Source organism: Hippopotamus amphibius, chromosome 13 (genome assembly GCF_030028045.1).
Source record: "Hippopotamus amphibius kiboko isolate mHipAmp2 chromosome 13, mHipAmp2.hap2, whole genome shotgun sequence".
In the NCBI taxonomy this organism is placed as follows: Eukaryota; Metazoa; Chordata; class Mammalia; order Artiodactyla; family Hippopotamidae; genus Hippopotamus; species Hippopotamus amphibius.
The window spans coordinates 101,768,728-101,796,096 of NC_080198.1; the positions used below are offsets into that span (position 1 = coordinate 101,768,728).

General features: G+C 53.1%; 2 protein-coding genes across 4 annotated transcripts in view; one reads left to right on the forward strand and one right to left on the reverse strand.

Moving 5' to 3' along the window:
• GRK4 (G protein-coupled receptor kinase 4) overlaps nt 1-7,524 on the reverse strand; it is a 67,929-nt gene extending 60,405 nt beyond the window's left edge. For both annotated transcript variants that reach the window (XM_057705331.1, XM_057705329.1), the window contains exon 1: nt 7,363-7,524. In XM_057705331.1, coding sequence (XP_057561314.1) covers nt 7,363-7,414 — 52 coding nt within the window. In that variant the 5' untranslated portion in view covers nt 7,415-7,524. The remainder of the gene's footprint in view (nt 1-7,362) is intronic.
• Nucleotides 7,525-8,015: 491 nt separating this feature from the next.
• Nucleotides 8,016-26,418, forward strand: NOP14 (NOP14 nucleolar protein). 2 transcript variants are annotated; one of them, XM_057706586.1, is made up of 18 exons: nt 8,016-8,319; nt 10,114-10,248; nt 10,740-10,881; nt 13,608-13,750; nt 14,239-14,373; nt 15,111-15,233; nt 16,000-16,131; nt 16,828-17,107; nt 17,883-18,013; nt 18,575-18,660; nt 19,525-19,660; nt 20,324-20,425; nt 20,898-21,051; nt 22,553-22,712; nt 24,927-25,074; nt 25,463-25,599; nt 25,752-25,907; nt 26,137-26,418. In XM_057706586.1, exons 1-18 carry the CDS (start codon nt 8,143-8,145, stop codon nt 26,234-26,236), a joined length of 2,577 nt encoding a protein of 858 aa, XP_057562569.1. In that variant the 5' UTR covers nt 8,016-8,142; the 3' UTR covers nt 26,237-26,418. The 2 variants fall into 2 exon arrangements, with proteins under 2 accessions (XP_057562569.1, XP_057562570.1); XM_057706587.1 differs by having other exon boundaries at nt 25,481-25,599.
• The last annotated feature ends 951 nt before the right edge of the window (nt 26,419-27,369 follow it).

Below are 27,369 nucleotides of genomic sequence, written 5' to 3' on the forward strand. Positions count from 1 at the left end.
ACATTAAGTTAGAAATGTTTGTCAAAACAGAAACAGATTCATAGATACCGAGGACAAACCGGTGGTTGCCAGAGCGAAGGGGGGTGGGATGGGATGAGTGAAGTAGGTGGGGGAGATTAAGAGGTACTGTACAGACTTCCAGTTGTAAAATAAATAAAAGTACAGCATAAGGAATACAGTCAAGAATATTGCAGTATCTCTGTACAGTCACAAATGGTAACCAGGCCTATCATGGTGATCATTTTGTAACGTACAGAAGTATCAAATCACCACACGTACATCTGAAATGCTCTTCCTGCCGTCTCTCCGCGCGGCCGTAATGGTGCACACGAATCCCTGGCTGACGCTGTCAAGAGCATCTGCAACGCCGAAAGGAGAGGCGAAGGCCAGGTTCCTACTAGGCCGTCCTCCAAACTCATCGTCCACTTTCCAGCTGTGATGAGCAGCACGGTTCCACTGGTGAATTTGATCACACATGATCCCATGATCACAGAGCTGGGAAAATTGTTGTGAAACTCCCAGGCAGGCTAAACAAGCATGGAGTGATCAGGCCACTTTTTTTTTTAATCCATATATTGTAGATTTATTATTTTTTTATTGTTATTAACTATTTTTTTGGCTGTGTTGGGTCTTCATTGCTGTGCACAGGCCTACTCTAGCTGTGGAGAGCGGGGGCTACTCTTTGTTGTGGTGAGTGGGCTTCTCATCGCAGTGGCTTCTCTTGTTGCAGAGCACAGGCTCTAGGCATGCAGGCTTCAGTAGCTGCAGCGCGTGGGCTCAGTAGCTGTGGCTTGCAGGCTCTACAGCGCAGGCTCAGTAGTTGCGGCACACAGGCTTAACTGCTCCACAGCATGTGGGATCTTCCCGGCCCAGGGCTCGAACCCGTGTCCCCTGCATTGGCAGGCAGGTTCTTAACCACTGCGCCACCAGGGAAGCCCGATCAGCCCACATTTGATGTGCAACGCAAAGATCTAGAAAAGCGGCAGAGTAACCTGCTCCTGTGCCATCAGTTTGGTCCCTCTGGACTGACCACCGCTGCTGGCATCACAGACCATGAAGCAAGATAAAAACACAGGGGAGGGAAAATCCTGGGATTCTTCTTCTAAGGATGTAATACATTCCTGCAAATAAAATGCCTCAGAGGAAAACAGTTAGAAATGTTTACCAATGTTTCAATTGTCAAAAATGAAAATACCTTTTCTTTTTCTTTTTTTTTTTTTAGAAACACCACATGGCTTATGGGATCTTAGTACCCCGACCAGGGATTGAACCTGTGCCCCCTACAGTGGAAGCTCAGAGTCCTAACCACTCGAGCACCAGGGAAGGCCCATACTTTTTCTTTTTTATTGTAAAACATTTTGGCTCAAGTTATCATACCTGGAAGAAATCAAGAATGAAAAATCTAAGCTTAATTTAAGTTATAAAGATAACCAATACAAGAGTTAAAAACAGTGATTTAACTATATTGACAAAGGAAAAGACAGAGTTGGTTTAAGTGAGATACCTCCTCGTCTAAAGGCATGAGCTCAGAAAAGTCTGAACTGATCAACACTATACTTTAGACACCCAACCACGATCAGCTGGACAGCTAAAACAGAAGCCAAGGAAAGGCTCAACATGACTGCACCTGGGGAGGTGTCTTAGTCTGCTGGGGCCACTATAACGGAATACCCTAGACCGGGTGGCTTATAAACACCAGGACCTTATTTCTCACAGGCTAAGATCAGGGCACTGGCAGCTCTGGTGTCTGCTGAGACATGGACGGTGTCTTCGCACTGTGTTCTCACGTGGCACGAGGGGTGAGGGAGCTCCCCAGGTCTTGTCTAAGAGGGACGCATCGCATTCGCGAGGGCTCCACCCTCGTGACTTAGTCACCTCCAAATACCATCACACTGGGGCTTAGGTTTCAACAGATGAATTCTGGGGGGATACAAACATTCAGTCTACAGCAGGAGTAGAATGGGGAGGGTCTGGGCTTTTGTCATAAGTCCTCCTATTCTCTGATTTTCAAAAATTACTGGTTATTTGGAAATGTTTTTTTAAACACATAGGACAGAAGCGGTGGAGCTGAGTCTGTCCTCGGCTCTATGAAAGCACATTCCTTCAAGACTGCACCACGTCTGACCCAGGGGACAGCCTGACAGAAAGACCAGAGCGTGGGAGGCAAATCTACTCAACACAGGAGCAGCAGGGGGCTCGAGGATACGGCCCTGACCCTCCCCAAAGTCCCAGCCTCACTCTCAGACCCTGCAGTGGCTCCTCTGTAACTCAGAACACCACTCTGGGCTCTTCAGCCCTTGACCCTTGAACACAGACGAGGTTGCCGGCCTCCTCCCTGCACAGGTGAGAACACAGTGCCCCTCCCTCCCCGCCACATCCCGCCTTCGGCATCTGTGCTTTCACACTGTCCAGCCAGCCACAGAGACACTTTCCCACATTTAGAGGCTAAAGGTAAAGCATCAACCCACTAAAAAGGGTTAAAAGCAGTAAACAGAGGAAGTCTTTCAACAGACAGCATTACATGGTTGGTTAGAGCGCGAACTTTGGGGCCAGACAGACCTGGGCTTGAACCCTGACGCTCCCACTTACCAGCGATGTGGCCTTGAGCAAGTCACTTCAAGTCTTTCCCTCAACTCTCACGGGGATAATAAAAGCTGCCCCTAGAGGCCCAGGGAGGACACCACCAGTTCAGCAGCCACGTCAGCCTCACAAATCCGCTGTGTGTGTCAAAACAACACTCAGAAAAAGAGCCACAGGTTTACAATGCGAAGGCTCAAGCCCAAGGTCTCTGCCGGAAGTGTGACAAGTTGGCACAGAAGTCGGGGGCAGCCAAGGTAACTGCGCTGGGTCCTCTGAGCTAGAACTCGCTTTCCATTGGGTAGAAACAAAGGTTCACATTCTGAAAGGAAAACACGTGTGCCTGGCCTCTTGCTAACCTCATAACTAGTTCTGGCTGACACTGCTGTCTTTGCTAGCGAGGAACATGTAAACATGGAGAGGGGAATCCACAGGTTGCACTGGGGATACAATTAAACATGTCAATACTGATTCAATAAGAAATTAGCACAACACTGTACATCAGCTATACTTCAGTAAATTCTTAAAAAATGAATAAAATCCTGATTTAATAAAAACAATAGAAATATGTATTCAAAATAAAATAAAAAGCACTTAGCATTTACAAGTATGGAGCCAAGTGACAGCCCAAAGTTGAATAAAATCTCAGGTTCTGCTCCCTATCTCCAGACTGCCAGTCTAAAAAGATAGCTTATTTTGAAACCTTAATTTCTGGTTATCGCCAGTACTGAGAGACTTCCTGAGATGTGCTCTTTCATCCTCCAGCCAGCATCTGGCATTTGCAGAGCACAAACCGAGTGCCAGCACTGTGCCAGGTGCCGGTGACACAGAAGGGGAGACCCGAAGCTGCCCCTGGGGATGCCAAGCGCTGAAGCGTTCCTTCTGAGCACAGCAGTGGCTTGAGGGATGGAGTGACCACGCCTCCTGCAGGAATGTGGACGTTCCCCAGAAAAGACTGGAGCTGGAACAGGAAGAAAGAAGAAGACTTTGCCAGGTGGAAGAGAAAAGCCTGAAGGTGTGACATGGTGTGACCCGCTCAGCTGCTGTGGACAGGAGAGGAGAGCAGCCAGTGGTCAGGCAGGACCCTGTGGGCCACGATGAACTAAGGCATTTGTACTTGACCTGGAATGAAGCTCCAGGGCCAAAGTTTAAACAAGAGATTAAAGAGAACAAATTTGTGCTTCAGCAAGAGCATTCCAGCAGCACTGGGGATGATAAAAGAGAAGAAACTCTGGAAGTAGAGACTGGCAAGGGGAAACCACTGCCCTCGGTCAACTTACGAGGTGTCGAGAACCATCTAAGAGGGTCCTGGGTGAAGACAGAGACAAAGAAACGGACGAGAGAAATAACAAAGCTCAAGGATAAACGAGATTCGAAGACCTCCTGCAAGTGGGGATTCAGGAAGAGAAAGGCTATGCTTTTGGAAAATCTAAGAAAGAGACAGGAACCAGGCTCAAGGTCAATTCAATCATCACAACTGCAATGTCAAAGTGCCTGCTCTTCATCGTGACTCTAGAGAAAACAACAAAATCTATGACAACTACTGTGATTATTTGCTGAGCACATTCTCAGCGCCACGCATTGTGCCACGTTACTCCATGCGATCCTCCTGTCAGCACCACGAAGTAGGGTTATTGTAAGTTGGACTTTACAGACCAGGACCATAAAGAACTGAGCAGACTGCCTGGACAAACGTTAGCTATTCTTCGCGCTCAGCCATGAGGCTCTGCAGCCAAACTTGAACATGCTTTATTCCCTCCATATCAAGCCAGTCCTTTAGTTTTCAGCACACATTTCACCTTCTCTTTCTTGAATTTAACAAAAAACAAATCGCCCCTTTAAACTCCAATTGTTAACTAAGTGCCAATTATATGGCTAGCACTGAAAGGGATAAAAAATAAAAGAGCCACGTCCTGCCCTACACAGATGACAATGTAGCCTGAGAAAGAATCACTGACTACACTGTGCTATGAACGCCAAGTTCCAAATTCCCAGAGGGCAGAGTGCCTCTGAGCTGGAAGATCAGAGAAACTGACAAAGAGGATGAAGGTAAACAGGGCCCTGAAAGATGGAAAGAACCAAACAAGAAAATAAGCAAGAGGGGCCTGCTGCACAGAAAGCTGGAACAGTAAGCCTACGAGAACACGTCCAAATGAACCCAAAAGTTGTACTTACACAAGAAAAACGCATTAAGTATCTCTTGCGTATAGGAACAAATTAAGTGTGACAGAGGAAACAAAAATATTGGCTACTATACCTCTGGAACTGAAAGGCATGTAAGCTACTTCTAGAAACTCCTTGCAACAACAATCCTGGGGAGGACTGAGCCTCAGGAAGAGAGCGGGTTAACGACAGCAGGTATATTAGCTATGTGTCAGGTGCTAAACACACTGCTACACAAAACGACAACTTGAAATCAAAATGGAATTGCTACATATAAGACCAAAATCCACATTTAATGTAGATACCATAAATTCTTGCCTCTGTGTTTATGTGGTCAGTTTCTCCAAGGGACAAAAATGGCGTTAAGGTCTCCTCAGACGTATGATGTGAAACAATTTCTGCTTATCATTCAAAGCAATTAAAGGTCACAAATTTCTTCACAAATGTATTACACCGGAAAAAAAAATCCTAAGTTTCAAAACAAGCAGTGATTTTTGTGTTTTACTTTATTAACAAAATGATCATTTCATAATTCCTTAAAGTGTGCCTGCCACAGTGACACACACACGGGTTTGCAAAGCAGCGTTGACCTGCGACATTCCTGAGAAGGAGAAAAGGGTCCACCAAACCTGTCTGAGAACAAAAAAAGTCTTGAAGTAAACCTAGAAAATGACTCGACTCACTAATAATATTAAAGCGATACGGCAATTCCCAGGGCCAACATATAACTGCTGAGCTCTGTCCACCAGAGAGACTGAACCAGGGGCTAGCCATGAACAGACACATGTCCACAAAGACACTTCCTGAGAAATACTCTATAAGTGTCTAAAGCAAATAAACACAGTTTACAACTCAGGAAAACAACCCTGAATCATAACCAACACGCAGCATTTAGTATTCACATCTTTCCAAAATCTCATATCCAGCTTCTCTGAGCATTACCCACACTGATATAACTCAACGCAGGCACAAACACTCTCTGCTGACTGCGGCAGGCCTCCTAAGAGGTACCACACCCCAAGTTAATACTTCAGGCAACAAAAATTGAGACTCCTTTATAAAACTAGCACTGCGGCCCTAGGCGTTTTCGCAGAAAATAGTGCTTTAGTGTTATTTAGCATTTAGAGAAGACTTACATCTTTCTCATTACCTAAGCTCTACAGCATTACGAGGAAGTCTGTTTGGTACGATGTTCTCTTTTTATCGATTAAACCCAGATACAAACGCAGAGTGGAAAGAAAACAGGTTTAGCCTCAGTCAGACCTGATTTCCACACAGGACGAGCCACTTCTGTGACCAAACTGAGCTCAGAGTGGGGGGCACCAGACACAACCACACGGCCCTCTGGACGCTACTGCTCTGAGGGCCCCACTGCCTGAACAGGAGAGAAAGACCAGCTCCCTCCCACCCAACCTCAGCTCTTCCTCTCAAAGGAATTCCAGTCAGCACGTGATACTGAGCTCTCAATTTTCAACTCCTAACATAACAAACACTTTACATAATAAAAGTTCCCTACTTTTTCACTCAGAATCCTTCCATTTAAACCCTAACTTCAGGGGTAAATTCTCTGTATCACTCGCTGTGACTTCAAGAGTTTCCTGCACAGTGTTTCTGATTCAGGGTCTCTAAGGTGCAGAGAAACCATGCACATCCTAATCCAGATCTTTCCTCTGGAAAAGGCACTTGGGATACAAACGGGAAGGTGGCGGGGGGAGCTTAAAAAGAAAACAAAACCCCCAAATCTGAGATAGCTGTGTTCCAGGCTAACTGCTCTCACAAGACGTTAATCCTGCATGCTAATCACGAGACGCATTCACGGACGCTTCTCGACAGCATCCCAAGTCACCAGGAGCATCCCTGTGCTGACATCTGCGCCCAGGAGTCCTGAAGCCCCCGGGGGGTGCTCTACAAAATACCTCCTCCAGGTCGTCTTAAACATACATCCTTCGGGGAGGCACTTAGTCCGTTCCCAGCACAAAGATGAAGCAGCTGCTCCCACAGCAGCTGTAAGAGGGAAGGGGCTGAAGATCTACAGGCGGGCTGGGCCGCCAGCTCTCCCATCTCTCGGGAGGCAGGAGGGGGGACATGTGGGATTCCACAGAACACTCTCCTCCTGGGCTCTCCCAGCAAAAGGGCTGGGCCAACTGCTGCTTCTACATCGCTATCAGGGTGAATTCTTACCAACGTGTTCAATCTACCTCTAAGTTGGACTAAAACCCACTCAACGCACCGTAAGGTCTCAAACACCATCAAACCTCAAAAGCAAGAAGCGAAGTTCAAGTAACCGCCTAAACACACGGACGCAAGGGTCTCCCAGGGTAGTCCGCAGGATTCTCTTCCCGGTCCTTGAAAGACTGCAGAGGCAGGATTCCCCCTTGCGGGCTTCCTCCCTGGGCGGCAGGACACTGCGGGCCTGGTGCCGCAGGCTCCGGGGCAGCGCGGGGCAGGGAGCGCGGGCTACCGTGCCCGGGGTCCCGAGGCGCCGAAAGGCGACGGAGCGGCTGACGCGCCAGGTGCCCGCGCTGCCCGCGCGCCGGCCGGCCGCCCCCGCGTGCGGATTCCGCGGAAGGGCTGGGGTCCTGCCGGGGCCCCCGGGCATCGCGGGCGCCGCGGGGCACCCACCTTGGCGCGCTCTCAGCAGCATCGAGTTGGCCAGGAGGTTCTCGAGCTCCATGGACGACCGCCGCCGCCGCCGCCGCCGTCGCGACTCGGCCTTGCGGACGCGAGCAAGCGGGGCCGGGGCCGGGGGCGGCGGCGGGGCAGCCTCCGAGCATCGCTCGCCGGACGCGGGGTCGGACCCGGCTCCGGGCCGCCGTTCCTCCTGCTCCCGCCGCCGCCGCCGCCGCCGCCGCCGCCGCCGCCGCCGCCGCCTCGGACGCTGCGGGCGCCGGGACGCCTCGCCGTCGGGGCCCGGGGCTGCGGCCCGGGCGGGGGCGGGCGGGCTCCCCGCGGTCAGCGCCGCCGCGCCCTGGCCCGGGCTGTCGGTCCCATCGCCCGGGCGGGGACTCTCTGGCAGGGGTAGCGCCCCCGGCGGCGGCGGCGGCCGCCTACCCGCCGAGCGGCCGGCTCCCGCCAACGGCTTCCCGGACGCCGAGCCAGAGCGCTGCGCTCCCGGAGCCCTGAGGCGGGGGCGGTGCCGCGCGGGCCTCGGCCGCTCCCACAAGGCCCCGCGCGGGGCGGAGGGGGCGGGGCGCGAGCGCGGCCAGCTGGGAGTTGTAGTCGCTCGGCCCGAGCGCGAGGAGGCGGAGCGGGGAGCGCGGCGCCAGGCTACCCGACGTGGAGCCTCCGCGCCGGCTCAGCTCTCGCGAGACGGGGGCCGCACGCGTCTGAGGAGGGCCCGCGAGCTCGGGCCGCCCCCGCCGCCGCCTCCCGCTCGGCGCCCTGAGGTGGGCGCGGGTCGCCATGGGGAAGGCCAGGTCCGCCGGGGGGGCCCCGGCGGGCGCGCGGGGCGGCCGGGCGAGGCCCAGCGCCAACCCGTTCGAGGTGAAAGTCAACCGGCAGAAGTTCCAGGTCCTGGGCAGGAAGACGCGCCACGACGTGGGGCTGCCCGGCGTGTCGCGCGCGCGGGCCCTGCGGAAGGTGAGCGGCTCGCGGGCCGAGCCTGCAGGAGTCCGGGGCGGGCTGCGCGCTCCCGCCTTCTGTAGGCGGGCGGCGGCGGCGTCCGCTCGGAGCCCGTCCTCCGCGGGGCGCCCGGCGCGCCGAGCCGGCGTGGGTCGCCTGTGTCACGCGGCGGCTGGACGGGCCTCCTCCCCGTGCCCCTGCTTCTGCGTGGGCTGGGGCGACACCCGCCTGCAGAACGGCTGTGCCCCCGGGAGACCCGGCACCCGGGCCCGGCTCCCTCAGGCAGAGGCCATCACTCTCCGCCGTGACCCCTGCGCGGACCTGCTCCGCTCTGTGCTCGTGGAGACTGACCTCTGCTGCGGTAGGGACCCTGGGTCTTTTTCCGCACAGGGTAGCGGATCACATGGGATGCTCAGCAGATGCGTGAAGAACGCATGTATCGCTCCCGTGAAGCACACGGCCTTGCCCCTGGCAGGCTAACTGAAATGCTACCTTGGAACATCTCATAGCCTTCACCTTTCCTGTGCTTGTGGTTCCAGAGTACTCTGTACTTTCAGATTTAGTTCGGGTGGCGTTCTCTGTGCAGCTTCTGCGGCATGCTCATTGGTTTGTTTTGCAATATTTATTGTTACTCTGAGGAGGAGACATTAGTAGGTTAGTGCACACATGAAGGCACAGAAAGGACAAGTAAATTTCCTCACAGCTGGCAGGGGCTGGGGTTTGCACTGGGTTCGAACGTCTGTGGAGCCTTTACGGGCCACTGAGCACTTACATTTAAGCTGTGTTGCAGCAGGTGGAGAGAGAGAGGTAAAGGTAAAGTGACACCTGGCCCTGCCTTCACAGGCTCCTAACCTGTATTCTGTCCAATTGATCTTTGAATTGAATCAAACACCGCCCTTACTGCAAGGAGCTGGCCGTAGTAGTAGAAAATACAAACTTATAGCTGGCTCCGATGCGCCCCCATCACACACCCCAGGGCAGGCTGGGGGGTGGGGATGGGGATTGCGTGGACTCCAGAATAGACATCTTTGTCTTCACCACGTAAGCCTCCGTTTTCTCATTTCTCCTTAAGAGCCTGAGGTAGGAACTGCCACTCTCTCCCTTTTATAGGTGAGGCTGTAGGCGCTTCCCAGAGTCCTCGCGGGGAAGTGGTGCAGCCTGTGGGAATCCAAGTCCTCACTCTTGACTGCACCTCCTGGGCGTCAGGTGTATGTCTGTGAACGACCCACAAGGTGCTGGGGTATTGGTTTTAGCTGTAGACAGATACGCAGACATGGAGTCTGCAGATGACAAAGACAGACTGTATGCAAACAACCTCACTATGTGTGACAAGTGAAGAGAAGATAAGCAGTGCTGCTGCTGCTGCTGTGTCTGCAGTGGGTCCTGACGTTGTCACTGACATGAATGGCTTCCCTCTCAGCTCCTTGTTCCCTGCTTCCCTTACTCTCAGCTACGCCCTCAGCTCCTCTGGCTTCTTCACCTGAGAGAGTGGCCTCTGAGTGCTCATTTGTTCTGCTGGTTTCTGGCTGCACCCTTTGGTATGAGGCACAGAAGCACTAATACACACCCTAGAGCATCTCCTAGGTTCCAGACACTGTCCTCTTTGCCTTCCCTGTATGGCAGTGACCAGTTTCCCTGAGGAATTGAGTTCAGTCTTTCCAGCCAATACGTTGGGCTTGTTTGGACTGTTAGTAGCAACTTCCAGTTCACCAGAAGCATCATCGTCTCCCGTTTGGGGACTAAGGTTGCCAAGCCATCCGAGCTCAGAGTTGCCAGGACCAGTGAGAGATTGTTCTATGATCTGTTTTTCAGCGCTCCCAGACTTTGCTAAAGGAATACAAAGAAAGGGATAAGTCCAACGTATTTAGAGATAAACGCTTTGGAGAATACAATACCCATATAAGCCCAGAGGAGAAGATGTTGAAGAGGTTTGCTCTGGAACAACAGGTATGGCAACTGTTGGAGGAGGCTCTTTGGCTGTGGTTTTACAGAGAAGTCGAGCACAAGGAGACAGCCCTTTCCCCTCATTCATTTATACTTTTGTGGGTGCACAGTGGGTGGGTCTTGAGTCGCGCACCTTGCCTGGTGGGGCCAGGGTGGAGCAGCCTTCTGCACATAGCAGTCGGGCGGGTGAATATCTTAAGCAGCCGTGGTGCGCCCTGCAGCTCTGGATTATGCTGCTGCCTTGAACTGGGCCCAGTGAATTGTGGCGCACTCCTGGTGGGTAGAGCTGCACGATTTCCCAGCGCCTTAGGCTGGCCCGTTGATTTATTTACCTTCTGTGGGTTCTGTTTATATCTGAATCATTGCTCAAACGATGCAGAGTAATCTTAAAGCTACATCGTCACATTGCACAAAAATGGGAAAAAATCATTTTTTTGATGTAAATGGATGTGGAAATTTTAGGAGACCTGTTTTTATTTTTTCTATTCTATCAGCGACAACATGAAAAGAAAAGCACCTACCGTCTAAACGAGGATGAAGAGTTAACTCATTACGGCCAGTCTCTGGCGGACGTCGAAAAGTGTAACGACGTTGTCGACAGCGACAGCGATGCGGAGGACCAGGGAGCGCTGTCGGGTGAGGCCCGGTGGGGCAGGGGGAGGGCAGCCTGCTCCCCCACTGAGTGCTTCCCGCCCTGCTGGGACACCTGGAAGAGGCAGGCGGAGGTCTTTAAGAGGGTGCATCCGTAGATAAGACAGACAGGCTTGCAGGCTGAGAAACACTTCAGTCATCCCTTGTCTTATTTGACCTTCACCACAGCTCCTCTTGCCCGTGAGCTTAGAGAAACAGGGTGATGTGTGCAGCCCACCTCACTGACCCCTGAGACAGCTCTTCCGCACGGACCCTCACTGCTGTATCGTCCTGGCCCAGCGTGTGCACGAGCGGTGTTTACGTGGTTCTTTTAGCCTTTGTCTACTGTGGAACCCATTATGGCAGTTCTGTGGGGGACGTAACACTGAGCTGCTTGTAAGTTAGCATGTCCTCTATTTAGCATCGTCAGGACGAAACTGTACAAAACTGAAGCTGACTCGGAACTTTTCCTTCTTTCTGGTGTGTGCAAAGCCAAGACGTTAAAGCCATGACTGCCTTTTGGTGTTTGGGTGATGCTGGGGCAGAAGGCCTAGGGATGAGGGCGGCCTGTGGTTCTGTCCACAGCACCGGGAGGTGGACCACGACTCTGCGGAGGCCTCGTGGTTGAGGAGGGAGTGTAGTCCATCTTCAGGGCCGTTCTCTTTGCACTTTCTGTTGTTCAGGACTTTTTATGCGCCCTTCACTTTAAACACGTTCACCTTCACCGTGACTGAAGGTGACCACCATGGTACCCGCACGTTTGGTAGCCTGGTTTTTCATTACGAGGTGGGTGGCCTCGGCCTTGCTGGCGTGAGAGGCTGTGGTGCTCAGATGGATAGAGGAAAAGTCAGATTCTCATTCTGTCAAGTGTTGGGTCCTGGGGACTCAACTGTTCATTTGAGGTTTCCCATCCTCCTTTGAGTTATATTATGGGCTCACAAAAATCCAGGTAACTCGTTAAAGCCTGTTACGTTCGAAAACAAATATATTTACTGTATCTTTAAAAGTGAATCATCAGGAAGCATTCTATTTTGTTCAATTACATACTACATATGTTTTCCTAGATTAGGAGAATTTCATCTTAAAAGTCAACCCTAATTTTCTAATTAAATCCTCTTATCAATATAAGCACACTGACGGATTTTATTGTTTTCTTTTCTCCAAGAATCCTTTTTGGAATCATTTATGTAATACCATCTCGTTAGTTAATGTTTTGTAAATTTTTATTTTCAGAAAATATCGTGAACGACTTTGACTTAGTAGGATACTTAGTGGTAGTGTTTTCTAACACAGTAAACTTTGCAGGAAGCAGAGGAATCACTCCTTCACTGATTTATTTATTCAGCAAATACTGGTTTCTGTGCCAGGCGCTGCTCTCGGTTCTGGGGAAACAGCTGTGAGTAACGCCCCCCAACAGCTCCGTTTTCTGGGAGACCCAGACAATAAACTAAGTAATCACTAAGTCACGTGGACCCGTCAGAGTGAAGGTGCTGCGGGGAATGAAGTCCAGGGTGACCTGGGCCTGCCAGGTGGTCCTGAGTAGCACTGCGGAGGAGGTGGCGGTCGTGCAGGCCTCTGGGGGTCATGCAGGAGCCTGGTGACTGGAGGGGGCAATGGCACAGACGGGTGGACCGGGCTCCTGGGCCTCGGGGACGATGTTGGCTCTTCCTCGGGAGGGACTTGAGTGGGGAAGGACAGAGTTGGATAGGGTGGGCCAGCAGGTCTTCCTGAAATTCCGTTGTAGGCATGGGAGATGGAGAGGAATCAGGGTGAGCCCGGGGGTTTGGGGTACCTGCCAGGCAGCTGAGGGAAGGCGTCAGGAGGGCAGTAGGGGGGCCGCGTCCTGCACGTGTTGCAACCTCAGGAGCTGCTGGTGAGGCCCAACAGAGCCTTTCTGGGAGGAGCGATCGCCAGCCTTTAAGTCGGCCAGAGTCTGCTGCGGAGGAGAAGCTGGGAGAGCCAGCCTGGCGTGAAAGTGGGGAGGCAGCTCTTTGGAGCTGAGACGGGGGGTGAAGTGGGGTTGAGAATTTGTGTCTTTTAACCTCAGAGAAACAAGAGGACTATCCAGGAGAATGAGAAGAAGCAGTCCAGTGGCTTAGGTTGTTCCCTTGTGTGGCTTGGGATGGTGTGGGGGGGGCCTGACCCTGCACAGGGTAAGATCTTGTAGTTTTCTCAGCTGAGCCAGGGTAGGAGTGGCTCTGGGCTGCAGAGAGAAGCGCCCCCAAGTGGCAGCCCCCTTGGAGCCAGCGGTGTTTTCCTTCCTCCACGTATTCCAAAATCGTCATTCCCAGTGTTTGGTTTCTCGCTCCCTCCCTAGTAACTCGGGCAGCCGAGAAATCAGGGACTCTGGCTTCGGCTTCAGCTCCTGCCACCGGGACTCTGTGAGGCAGGGAAGGTGTGAAGTGGTCCCCATCCTGGGCTCTCCCGCTTAAGACTCAGATGCCAGCTTGGTTTGCTGCGTATGTGCATCTTTCTGAGACATGGGCGCAGTTAAAAAGTAGGTTCTTAGGCTCACAGCCGTTTGATCTTTTTATGCCTCTGGGTCTTCTGTGAGGGGCTCATCTTGAGCATGTAAGTGCTGCTGTGCTTGCGGCCGTTGTGGAGGAGAATTTTCTCTTGAACGTGGAGTTGGTTCTCAGGACCACTCTCGGAGAAGCATTGGCGGATCGGCTACAAAACCCACCTCCTAGCCAGGCCTGGACCTCACAGGGGTTTTCTGTCTCTGTCTGCAGCCGAGTTGACTGCGGCCCATTTTGGAGGCGGCGGCGGGCTGCTTCACAAGAAGACCTCTCAGCAGCAAGGCGAGGAGAGGGAACAGCCCAAGTCACGCAGAGAGCTGATCGACGAGCTTATCGCTAAGTCAAAGCAGGAGAAGGTGCGTCCGTGGCGTTTGCGGCGTGCAGCGCTTCCATCCTAAGACACCACAGAAACATTTCCAGCTTTTTCTCCCTGTGTGTTTTTAGGCTGTATTTAATATTTTCTATGAATTTAATGAAAGCGCTCACTTTGAATAGGAATACAAAATACATTTTAAATTTCATCAAACATGTACTTCTCATGGTTTCTTGGGGTTTTGGTTTTGGGGGGGATTTCGATTTTGGGGTTGGTTTTAGTATTTTGACATGTATCATGGTTTGCAAAACATGGCTGTTTTTTGCTAACAGGAAACTGCTCAGAGCTTCTAAAGGAAAGTTTTACAGCAGGAAATTCGTTCCGCATGGTGGGATCCTGAGATGCTAATTTCTCGTGGTGTCTTTTCGTGTCAGCACAATAGCTGTTGGCTGAGCAGCTGTCCAGGGGGGCCTGGATGTGCGTGGGACGCTGGCAGTAACAGAGTGCATTCCGTCTGTTCTTTTTCCCCAGAGGGAGAGACAAGCTCAACGAGAAGATGCCCTTGAACTCACAGAGAAGCTAGACCAAGACTGGAAAGAAATCCAGACTCTCCTGGCTCGCAAAACGCCCAAGTCAGAGAGCAAAGATGGAAGGGAGAAACCCAAGGTGGGGCCAGCACCTCAGACCCAGCCTGGACCTTTCTTTGCAGAAAATGGGAGCCAGGCAGCTGTTCTCCTTTTTAGGACCTAAGTTTTCTGTTAAACTTTTATATTGAGTTATCTGATGTGTGTTATGTCGGGGTGGATATAGACTAAAAGTTACTTCAATATCTGCTCTGGAATTATGAAACTGAAGAAAATGGTTGTTTCTTGGCATGAGAAGACTTGCAGGGTAGGGGGGCAGACCTTCAGATGGTGTATGAATTTTCCTTTTATACCTTTCTGTATTGATATATACATTTACTTATTTTTTGCTCTAAACAACATTTGGTTCCCACCACATTGTTTTTAGTTTAAATTGTTGGAAAAGCTGCATTTGTATGAGTAGCTCGTTTCTAGGAAATACTAGGATTTCACCAGATGACCCTGCCGTGTGGCCGTCTGCCCCTCTGAGTCAACCTTACTTTACCCAGAATCCCATTTGGGTGTCTTAACGCCTAGATGAGAAATGTTTAGTTTTCTTAAAACAGGTATATTTTGAGAAGAATTCTTGGGGAGCAAACAGTCGTATATGACCTAAAAGTGTCCTCAAGCCTGATTAGAACAGGCCACTCTCATCCAAGAAGAAAAGACTCAGGACGTGGTTTAGCGTTTTCTGTAAAGGTGTCCAGCCACGACTGGGATCTGCAGGAAGCTGGTTATGCGGGTCTTTTCTTTTAAAAAAATTTCTTCTTCCTGTGCTAGCCTGATGCATATGACGTGATGGTTCGTGAGCTCGGCTTTGAAATGAAAGCACAGCCCTCGAACAGGATGAAGACGGAGGAGGAGTTGGCTAAGGAGGAACAGGAGCGGCTCAGACGCCTGGAGGTATTGGGGGCGGGGGTTGGGGTGCCGCCCTGGGAAGGTGCTGCGACCTTTGAGGCCCTATCCGCTTTGTTTCGTAACATGGGCTCGGGGTGTGCTCTTTTATCAACAGAACCTTTTTAGCCTATAAACAAGTTTGTTTTATTCTTTTTTTTAACTATAAAAGCAAAAAATGCGGATAATAGCCAATATAACAAATTAAAAATGACTTTTTCTCTCATCCCTTTATCTCAGAACAACTGCTAGTGATATAGTGTACTACCTAGTCACCTTTTTTTTCTTCAAGGTTTTTAAAATTTTCTTATGTTACAAAATAAAAATGAAATAGAGGGCACACTGTCGTACATCTGGCCTTTTCTATACGCCCACCTCACGGGCCTCCTGTGTCCATTGCATGTTTTCAAATGGAAACCGCACTTGAGCTCCAGTTCAGTGGGACACAGACCTCAGTGTAAAGTGTCCTGTTCCTCTCCTGGGGCCAGGTGGTGAGTGAAGTTCACAGCTGTCCAGCATCATTTGACCAGAAAGACCTCAGGGTAACAGGTTTTCTTTCCTTGTGACTGGAACTTATTTCTGCCACAATATTTATTTTTATTTTTGTTAAATAAATCTCCCATACAATGCTTGCCAAGGGTTTGCAGGTCTGATTGAAGACTGAAAGCAGAAAGCAGGCCTGAAGCAGCTGCGAGGTCCAAGGGAACCCAAGGAGCATGCGTCCCTGCCATGTTCTCGCAGCACAACAGACAGTTTTTCTCTCTCTCCTGCTCAGGCTGAAAGGCTCCGAAGGATGCTTGGAAAGGATGAGGATGAATGTATTAAGAGACCAAAACACATGTCGGCAGATGACTTAAGTGATGGCTTCGTACTAGACAAAGATGACAGGCGTTTGCTTTCTTACAAAGTAAGACGTTTGCTTTCGTTTCCTATTTTTCTTTTTTAATTAAAGGAACGTGTTTGCTGGTATTTCACCTAATAGATTTACCACAGATGGAAATTGGAAGTCTTTTTGGAAGCAGTTTCTCTGAGATTCTTTCTAATGGGGTGCGGTTTCTCATTCCCAAGCCCCATTAGGTCTCCCTTTCTAGTGCGTCAGCCCGGCCTGGAGCAGGAAGATGCGGGGAGTCGAGGAGAAAGGGTTCCAGGCAGGAAACTGGGTTCTCACAAACCACTGGGTTATCTGGGGGAGGTCATCAGGGGTCACCCTCCAGTGTTGAGGTCCTGCCACCTCCGCGTGCAGCCCACATGCCAGGAAGCCCCCGACGACCCAGCTGTTCCCAGCCCCACGAGCAGTGGGGCTGCTAGACACCCACAGCGACCAGAGCCTGTCCCCTGGGGTGCCTTCCGCACCCGGGAGAGAGCCCTGCCCGGGGTCCTGCGGCAGAGACGTGGGGAATGTGGTCTCCAGCCTTTAGCCCCTGTGACTTGAAACAGCCTCGAAGAGGGTGGGAGCACGGCCCCGCGCCGTGGACAGTGCAGCACCGGTGGGGGAGCATGTTCCCAGCAGACGTGTGCATGGCACTTAGATGTGGTCACAGGCCGTCCCAGCTGCTGTCCCCCGAGAAGAGTGACACCTCTGATTTCCGCGGTTTGTTCCCAGGATGGAAAGATGAACGCCGAGGAGGAGCCAGGCGGGGAAGAGGAGGAGCCAGGCGGGGAAGAGGAGGAGGGTGAGAGCAAGGAGGAAGAGGGCGATGGCTCGAGCACGGGGGACCCGGAGGAGAGCGACGGCCCCGACGGCCACTCGGACCTGGAGTCTGACGTGGAGAGCGAGGATGGGAGCGAGAGGCCCCAGGGGCAGCAGCACCCGACGCGTGGGGAGCCGTCGGCAGCCGATGGGCGGGAGGCAGCCAGGGCCGAGCTGCCCTATACGTTCGCAGGTAGACACAACTGGGCAATGACCGCGGGGGCCGCGTTAGTGGAGTGGGGACAGGGTCGGTGCTGGACACACGGACAGGGCCCCGTCTGTGCTGTCCTGGCCTCCCGGACAGGCACGGTCGTCCTCTCCCGACATCCCCCGGGGCCTGACCTGAGTGCCGCCGGCCGGAATCCGTGCTCCTTGATGAGTCCACCTTTTGTGAGCAAGGGCGGCTGTGGAGCCGGGCTCAGGCCTCGTGACGTGTCACGCAGCACACAGCGGGCCCTTTCGTCCCGTGTATAAACACCCCGTCCAGTCCTAGTCTGCAGGCCTAAGCTGTCCTGTGACTTAAGCGTATTTCCAGAGGATGCACCGGTGGGTGGGGCTGGCTTCCTGCACGTGGCCTCGATCTGTGGGCTTCTCAGGCGGTGATGCTGCTTTGCTCACGTGGCTCCTTCCAGCCGTTCTGAACGGTCCCAGTGTCCCATCCACGCACGGTCACCTCCACTCTCCCCGTGTCTGGCATTGAAGTAAATTCCATGTGGAGGGAAGGTTGGGGTCATTTTCTCATTGAGGCTGGTCGCGGGCACCTGGCGGGCAGACAGGCACATGTTAGATGTAGTTGTAGTAATTACACAAAATGAGTGTTTCTATGAAGTAGGTTAAATAGTCTCTTTGGGTGAAGTAAAGAAGTACTGTTACTTAGTTTGTGTTGAGTTTTTACCTCTGTGTCACCAGAAACGTAATTTTTATTTTACAAGTGACGTGTTGAACGTGTTTGTGTGTTTTGATAATAGCTCCCGAATCCTACGAAGAGCTGACGTCTTTACTATTGGGAAGATCGATGGAAGAGCAGCTTTTGGTTGTGGAGAGAATTCAAAAATGCAACCATCCAAGTCTCGCAGCAGGAAACAAAGCAAAACTAGAAGTACGCTGGGGTCGTTTGCCTGCTGTGGGGGGAGCATCGGGGGAGAGCCCTGGTCTGTGTAGGCATCGTAGCCGTGCAGCTGACGGTCACACATGCACCCCGTGCTCACAGCCGCGAGACTTCACGGTGGGTTTGGGTGGCGGCAGAGACCCAGGCCTGGCCGTGCGTCAGCTCTGAGGCCCACACAGGCCCGGGAGGAGGCCGCACCGTTGACCTCAGTTCACACGAGAGTCCACCTCGCGTGCCTGTCATGCAGCAAAGCCAGGCTTCTGGGGAGACAGGTAACTAGGAACGTGCCTTGTCCTCTGTGTAAACGCTGCACGTTTACAGAACAGGGTGTGGGGCCGGGCACGCTCTCAGTCTGGGACTCAGGTGTCACCTGCCCGCCAAGGAGGCGTGCACGCAGACCCTGCGCTCTGCGCCCCTCTGCCTGCTTCGGTCATGTGCCCTGTCCCTGGCCCTGAGCCCTCACCCCACCCGGATGTGGGGGGCCGGGCGTCCTATGCTGCGGTGCTGTCCTGGGCTCGGCACTGAGCCCTGGACCCAATCCTGTGTCTGCAGAAACTGTTCGGCTTCCTTTTGGAATACGTCGGAGATTTGGCCACGAGTGACCCACCGGACCTTGGTGTGATCGATAAGTTGGTTGTGTAAGTGAACATGGTGGGTTGTCTGGAATGTGGGGCTGAGTCGAACAAATTTTGTACGGTTTAGTAAAATCATAAAATAACTTTGGAGTTATTAAGGCAGCCTTGAAAATGGGCCCACAGCACGCACAGATGTGGTGGTTTCAGTACAGCTTCCTGCTGCTGAGTCATGGTAACACAACACTCCTGTCACCCAGGAGATGGGACCTGTTGTTAACTGCAGACAAATGGGCTCTAAGACAGTTGGGTCCCTTCGGGTTTGCGCCTAGAATCTGACGGGCTGCTTTTCCAGCTCCTTCGCTCGCCTGTTCTGTCCTGCGTGGGGGCTCCGGGCCAGACCCTGCACCCTCAGCACCAGGCCCGTGAGAGCAGAGCTGCTGGTGGCTCCTGGCCCTGTGGCGGCTAGAGGAGGGCACGGCGGGCAGGGGGCAGCGTTGGGAGGGTCAGTGAAAGCAGGTGCTTGGTGGTGCCCTCGGGCTGGCCGCCCACACACCACACCCCTCCCCTCCGTCCCGAGCAGCCTCTGCCCCCAGGAGCGCGCGTGAGGCACCTGGGGTTCAGGGCCGTCAGCCACGTCCGGCCTGTAGGGTGTGCTCCCTGTGGTGTGACAAGTACAAATGGAGCTCCTCCTGCCCCTGCTCCTGAGACGTCATGACCAGGTTCTTAGGAAACAGCAGAAACAGAAACGCTAATAGAAAAAGCTCCCTGGGTCACAGAGACGGCCAGCCAGGTGTCAGTAGGAGGAAAAGTGGGTTCACCCAGGGCTTCCAGCTCTAGCTCATTTCGTTGGCAGGTGGGTGGTTGGGGGGGGGGATTCTATGTTTTCGTTAGCTACATTCTCCCCCGATTTATGTTTCTGATTAACAGGCAGTTGTATAGTCTTTGCCAGATGTTTCCGGAAGCTGCAAGCGACGCCGTGAAATTTGTGCTCCGGGACGCCATGCACGAGATGGAGGGCGTGGTTGAGACCAGAGGCCACGCAGCCTTCCCGGGCCTGGACGTGGTGAGTGGGGCCTTGTTTCACCCGGCCGTTGCCCTGCAGCCGCCCGCCGTCCAGCATACGGAGGGGCTGGGGCTTTGGGGGAGTGGTCTGCCCGGGGCCTGCAGAGCCATGTGGAGAGCGCACTGGGCCAGGCCTGGAGGGGCAGCGGGCAGCTGGCAGCGTGCGCTCGCTAATGGAGTTCCTGGTTTGATCTCTACGTGAACAGTGCCACACGTAGTCTTAATGGCTGACCCAGGGGTGCGTGGTCCTGGGGACCTGAACCTGTGGGCTTCTTGCTCCCCCGCTTGTGCACAGAGACCGCTGCCCGCTTCATGGGGGCCGTGGGCTGTGCCGCCAGCTCTGGTCACGGAAGAAATGCTGCTCAGTCTGTTCCATTTTCTGGTCTTTGTGTTGAAATGAGCGGCAAGTGGCAGGAAGTGACAAGTCCGGCTCTGTGTTGTTGGGTCAGCAGGCTCCTCGAAAAGCCTGATTGACAGGGTGGTGCTTCTGGTGTCTCAGTTATCAGCCTTCCGGGTCCCACCCGTCTGGGGTCAAGTGCTCAAGGGCAGCCTGCAGCCACCCTGCTCAGCGGGTGCGGGTCTCAGCCTCTGTGGGGCAGCTCAGAGATACGCGTCGGGTTGTGTGCCGCCCCTGCTTCATCTGTGTGGGGCCCTTTCTTTCCAGCTCGTTTACTTGAAAATTGCTGGGATCTTGTTTCCGACCTCCGACTTCTGGCACCCGGTGACCACGCCCGCGCTGCTGTGTATGAGCCAGCTGCTCACCAAGGTACCACAGGACCCCCCTCCTCGGGCCACACAGGGCGTGAGGAGACCCTCGGGCGGGAGTGAGGAAAGCACGGCGACGGGGGCCTGTGAAGACGAGCTGGCCGCGGCTCCCTCCCAGAGCTCCTGGACGAGGTGCAGAGGGCGTGACCCCCGCAAAATGGTGAAGGCATCCCGTCTGATCTGGGTTCTGTTCCCCTTTTGGCTTTAAAAGTCCAAAAAGTTCCCTTCCCCTCGATGGGGCGTGTGATGGGTGATTATAATTGCCTCATCCTGAAAGGTGGGGCCTCGAAATCACAGAGCTCTTTGCGTGACTGCATTGCACTTGCCTTGACGCCGCTGTGCAGGATGGTGCTCCTCTCCGTGCAGAGGAGGGTCAGGGCCCACGGCCCCCCAGGGAAGCCAGGTTGTGCGCCTAGCGCAGGTGTTTGGAACGCTTCTCCCGACCGAGCACCACGCCTATGTTCCTTTGCCAGTGCCCCGTCCAGTCGCTGCAGGACGTGGTGAAGGGGCTCTTCGTGTGCTGCGTGTTCCTGGACTACGTGTCTCTGTCCCGGAGGTTCATCCCTGAGCTCATCAGTTTTCTTGTTGGGATTCTTTACATTGCAACTCCGAACAAGCAGAGCCGAGGTGGGTTGATCCAAGGGAGCTTTTTCAAATATATCGTACTTCGGGAAATTGTTTAAGCCTTTTTTTGGGGGGGGCACACGGGCTTAGTTGCTCCGTGGCACGTGGGATCTTCTTGGAGCAGGGATCGAACCCATGTCCTCTGCATTGGCAGGCGGATTCTTAACCACTGCACCACCTAGGAAGCCCTATTTAAGCCTTTTAAAAGTAATTGATGTTCATTGTAGAAGCCTTAGCATGTGGAAAAGTTAAAAGACAAACCTCTCGCGTCTGTCCTCCACAGCAGCATCCTTTTTCCCTCTGTGTGGACATGTACTCACCCCCATTTTGAAGAAGTCAGGATCCCACTGTATCTGTCCTGCACAGTAGCCAGTGTCCACGTGGGGCGAGTCTGAGCTGCGTTGAGTGTGAAGTATGCCCAGATGGCAAAACTCACTACCAGAAATGCATGCAGCACTGCAGGTTTCTATATTGATTGTGTGTTGAAATAACTTGGCGAGGAGGGGTGGGGGGGTAGTAAAATACATCCATTAAGATTTACTGTTTTGTTTCTACCTGTTTCAAGTGACAGCAGGAACATTGTAACTCACTCACGCAGCTCACATTGTATCTGTAGTCGCAGCAGCGCTCGTGGGGTCCTGCAGTGTTCTGCAGTTTGGAAGCAGAGTTTTAGCACTTGTTGCTCTTCTGAACTGTCACCCCCACACACACCCGCAGCTCCTCCCCAGGCCTCCACCCACTCCCCGCCTTCTCACCATCCGACAGCTATCCCTTCGTCCCCTGTTCCTCCAATGTCTATAGGGTCTGCTTTCCCAGCCTCCCTTTTCCTTTCCTGCCCTTCTGCTTTCCCCTCGTAACCACGTGCAGAAACTTGCCTGTGTGATGGCTCAGAGCCCTGCACTGTGGGCTCCTCTCTGCCAGCCGTGGGGGTGGGCACCCCCGTGCCCATGCCCAGGGAGACCCGCCAGGATGGTTGCAGTGCAGGAGGAGGAGCCGCAGTGGAGTGCACTGGGCGGTGGAGTCGGGACTGGCCGGTGGACTGGCTGTCGCCCCCTGGCCCCCTCCCTCTGCCTAGCCGTGTGCTGTGTGCCTGGACCAGGCCTAGCCCGGCGCCCTTCCCTCTGCCGCGACTGCTTTTTTGAGTGACGACAGGGTTAAGTCCTCCTCACTCCCTGGGTCTCTGGAGCAGGCCTTCTCTGACCTAGTAAAGGTCCTGCATCCTGCCCCCACCCGCCCAGCACTCCTGACGGACCCCCTCACCCTCCTCTGCTTTTCTTTGTCTATTGTTTCTTTCTGATAGTCAGTCTAGTCTGCCTACGAGGGCAGGGCTGGTCCATGCTTGCACTTGGCCCAGGTGCCCCTGCCAAGGCCGTCACTTGTCTCTGGCGGTAAACGCAGTGCATGTTTGTTACAATGAACTTCCAAAGGCCTTACCCTGCAGAGCCTGCCTTGCGAGCCCAGTAACTTCAGAGGCCATCTCTGTCCCTGTCCACTTGGAATCCAGGTTACATGCTGGTGCACCCTTTCAGAGCACTTGGGAAGAACTCGGAGTTGCTCTTGGTTTCTGATGAGAAGGACATGGCCTCGTGGCCGAGGAGAAGCCTGTCCCTCCAGTGGGCAGTGGGGCTGAGAGCCCAGAGTGAGACGGAGGCCAACCACACCAGGTACGTGCAGCCCGGGGCCCTGGGCCGTGGCACCAGTCTAGACCTCAGAGAGGCCAGGCAGGAACCAGACATGACCCAGCACCCAGCCTTGAAGATGCACCTGCGTTCTCTGTGTTCGCAGGTGAAATGATTTTATATGTAGAAAATCCTAAAGGTTCCACAAAAAAACTATTGGGTCTAGTAAATGAATTCAGCAAATTAGCAGGATACAGAGTCTACACACAAAAGTCAGTTGTATTTCTACACACAGTGAACAATCTAGAAGGAAATTACAAAAACAATTCTATCTTCAATAGCATCAGAAGGAATAAAATACTTAAGAATTAGTGTATCCAGGGAGGCGGAAGACTGATACAATGAAAACTACAAAACAGTTGCTGGAAGAAATTAACGAAGACATAAGTGAATGGAAACACATCTGTGTTCCTGGGCTGGGAAACAGTCACCTCCAAATACCGTCACGTTAGGGAATTTGGTGGGGTCCCATCATTTAGTCTGTAGTAGGAGGAGTAGAATGAGGAGGGGCTAGGCCTTTTTGTTGTAAGTCTTTCTAGTTTCTGATTTTTTTAAATATGGTTATTTGAAATATTTTGGTTGAAATTTATTATGTTAAAATACAGATAACATAATGTTTACCATCTTAACCACTTTTAAGTGTCTGCTTCAGTGGCATTAGGTGCATTCACCTTGTCATGCAGCCATCACCACCATCATCTCCAGAACTTATTCATCTTCCCAAACTGGAACTCTGTCTCCATTAAGGACTAATTCCTTCCCACCTCCCAGCCCCCGCCCCTGCCCCAGGCACCCACCATCCTGCTTTCTGTCTCTGGATTTGACTGCTCTATTGGATCTCATATAAGTGGACTTATACAGGATTTGTCCTTTTGTGACTTGCTTATTTTATTCCACTGAGTATCATGTCCTCAAGGTTCATCCATGTTTGGCATGTGTCAGAATTTACTTACCTTTTTTTTTAAATTAATTTTTTATTGGCTGCGTTGGGTCTTTGTTGCTGTGCACGGGCTTTCTCTAGTTGCAGAGAGCAGGGGCTACTCTTCATTGGGGTGCGTGAAGTTCTTAGTGCAGTGGCTTCTCTTTGTTGTGGAGCACATGCTCTGGTTGCACAGGCTCAGTAGCTGTGGCGCATGGGCTTAGTTGCTCCACAGCATGTGGGATCTTCTCGGACCAGGGATTGAACCCTTGTCCTCTGCATTGGCCGGCGGATTCCTAACCACTGCGCCACCAGGGAAGCCCTCCTTACTTTTTAAGGCTGGATTGTATTCCGTTGTGTGAATGGACCACATTTTGTTTACTCATCCATCCGAGGACACTTGGGTGGCTCCCACTTTTTGGTTATTCTGACTGAAGCTGCTGTGGCCATGGGGGTACAAGTATCATTTCCAGTTTCTGCTTTCAGTTCTTTTGGGTTTATACCCAGAATGGAGTTGGTGGGTCAGATGGTGATTCTAATTCTCACGTTTCGAGGCGCCTCCGACACTGGCTTCCACAGCAGCCATGCCGCCTCACGTCCCTGCTGGCGGCGCAGGTTCCTTCACGTCCCGGTCAGCAGTGCTTTCTGGATGTTTGATGGTAGCCATCCTCATGGGTATGAGGGGATTCTCCGGATTTTGACCTGATTTCCCTGATGATTAGTAATGAGCATCTTTTCATGTGCTTATTGTCCATTCATAAACTGTGGAGACATGTCTGTTCACATCCTGATGGCCATTTTTTTCCATGAAAAAAAAAGCTTTCCAGAATGTGTGTTATTTTCAAAGTATATCTACTTGATTTTGGAAATAGTTTTAGTAATTTAAAAACTAAAACAGAGTTTATTTAAGATGAGGGCTGCGGCCACTGGAGCGAGTCTGTTTTCCTGGATCTCTCCCATGTGTATGTGTTATTAAACTTTGATTTTTTCTTTTGTTTAAACAAAAACAAAAACAAAACTACTCTTTTCAAGTTGTTACCCAGTTCCAGCCACGTTCCTTCCTATTCAGGGAAACGGGGTGTTTTCTTTAACTCCTGATGCCGGCGGCCAGTGGTAGGAGCCGTTGCCCAGGGCAGATGTTTGACCTCGGGGTCTGGTGGCCCACGTGGGGATTTTCCAAGCCGTGTGTGGAGGGTTTTCATCTTTGCCAAGATGATGCCTTTGCTGGTAACTAGAAGGAGGGGCCCTTCCTCTCGCCCTGAGGCCAGTGTCGCCCACAGGCTGTCCTGCCTGGCCGTGTGTCTGGCCCTGGTGAAGCGCTGTGTGCTCACCTATGGCACCCTGCCCTCCTTCCACGACATCATGCGGCCCCTTCGAGCCCTCCTCACGGAGCACCTGGCTGCCCACGACCGCCCACCCGAGCTGCAGGTGAGGCCTCTGCCCCCCGCGGCTGTGAGTGGGGGCAGGTCAGTGGGTGCCTCTGTCACACAGGTTCTAGCGCTGGGAATCAAGGCCGGCCGCCCCGCGGCCCATGTCCCTCCCAGGCCACTTGGGCTCTGAGGACAGTCCCTGTGCCCAGCGACAGGACGCTGTGCAAGGCGCCCTCCTCTTGGCCTGGGGGCTCCCCGTGTGTGAATGGGCTCAGTCCCCTCGTGTGTGCTCCCCACGGGCCGCCATCTGCGGACAGGTTCCTGGGAGAGAAGGTTCTGTTCTGCTGCTCAGCTGGTTGCCGGGAGGACGCTGCAGGGAGGTGGCTGCTTCTGGGAGAGCCAGGCCCTTGGAAAGGGGGGCCACAACGGGTGGCGGGTGGGGTCAGCTTTCTCCCGTGTCTCAGGAGCTGAGCCAGAGCATTTTGATGGAGATGGAAAACCAGCCGCAGCACTACCCGCCACTGGTCTGTGAGAAGAGCAAGCCGGTGCCGCTGAAACTCTTCACCCCCCGGCTGGTCAAAGTGTGAGGATGGAGGCCCCCCAGTCCGGGGAGGGGGGGAGTGATGCTGGGGGGCTGGGGAGGCCGGGGCGGTCGCCGAGGACAGCCTTGGCCTGGGGCCTGGAGGCTCTGCATGTGGAGACCCCGCCTCCTCAAGGCTGGCCTTGCACCTTCAGCCTGGAGTTTGGGAAGAAGCAGGGCAGCACGAGGGAGGAGCAGGAGCGGAGGCGGCTGGTCCACAAACACAAGCGCGAGTTCAAAGGTGCCGTCCGGGAAATCCGCAAGGACAACCAGTTCCTGGCCCGGATGCAGCTCGCGGAGATCGTGCAGCGGTGAGGAGCACTGGGGTCCGGGCACTGGGCGGGTGCTGGCGTGGGTGCCTCCCTGACCCAGACGCCGGCGCCTGGTGGCTGGGCTGGGTGGCTTCTTTCCCCTCACTTGTCCTCTGTCTGTCCTGGACAGAGTGGCAGTCCCCACGCCGATGTGAACGACTGTGGGTCAGATAGGAAAAAGAGCAAGATGTTCTCCAAAACGTGATCAAAAAATTATTTTTTTTTTAAGGGATGCGGAAAGAAAACGAAAAGTGAAGCAGCTTTTTAACAGCCTGGCCACACAGGAAGGTGAATGGAAGGCTCTGAAGAGAAAGAAGTTCAAAAAATAATGTTTTATAAATCAGACAAGGAGATTATATAACAAAAGCCATAGGGATGCTGTAAGGCCAGAGAGTTTTTCCCTGTACTTCAGTTCCTGTTAAAACATCTCTCCTGACGAACTGCACTTTTGGAATTAGGACCAAAGCCTCTGTGGGAGCTAAGTACTGATAAACTGTAAACGACCTCTGTCCATCATTTCCAGAGAATCCTCAGTTAATCCCAAGGCTTGGGACTGATGGGATTAGGGCCAACATTTTTGGTCAACCAAGTGTATTTGCCTTCATGTGTAGAATTTGGAGTGTTATTTAATGTTACATAAACTTTCAGTTGTAAGTGAAACAAGTTTAGAAATCAGAAAAGAAATCACCCATGATCCTGGCACCCTAACAGCCATGATTGGCCTTGGCCTCATCCAGTCTTGATTAATCCTTTGGGGGTGCCCGGCAGCTGTGAAGGCGGGAGGGCTTGGGCTGTGTCTGCACTGACCCAGGAGGCAGTCAGTCTTCAAGTTTTGTGCCAGAGTTAAGTTGCAAGCTCGTGACTTCCGCCTCTGCACAGACCAGGGGGCTGCCCAAGGCCCCAGGAGGCGCCTGGCCAACCTCGTGGCCCTGAGGCTACACCTTGCACAGGATGCTGCCTCCAATGAGGGGTGTTGAGGTGGGCAGGTCCCCCAGCCCCCACGCCCCACCCCAGTCTCCTGGAGGGAGGCACTGGGTCCTCCCTCCCCAGGTGACAACAGGGTACATGGCAGAGGCCTTGCCCTCGCCTAGCAGCCCTCCCAGGTGGCCCTAGCGCTCACATCAAGAGGCCCATCCCTGAGGTCATAAGACACAGAAATGACCACGGAGAGATTTGAGGATTCGTCAGCCTGGACGTGGGGGAAGAGGGTGACTGATTGTGGCTGCTTCCCTAGCAGGGAGGCTGGTGGGGAGCGTTTGATTTGGGGTGCTCTTAGGTGGTGCAGGGGCTCAGAGTGGGGACAGGGCAAGAGCGCCCCCTGGGGGGCAGGTGGATGGGACCGGGCGGAGGCCACGTCGGGTTGGGAGTCTTGCATCTCAACCTCCTCCCTAGGATCATTACAATGGGCGTTGGCCAGATGCGTGGCTCCACAGATCTCGAAGGCCCTGGCAGGTGTCGGGGC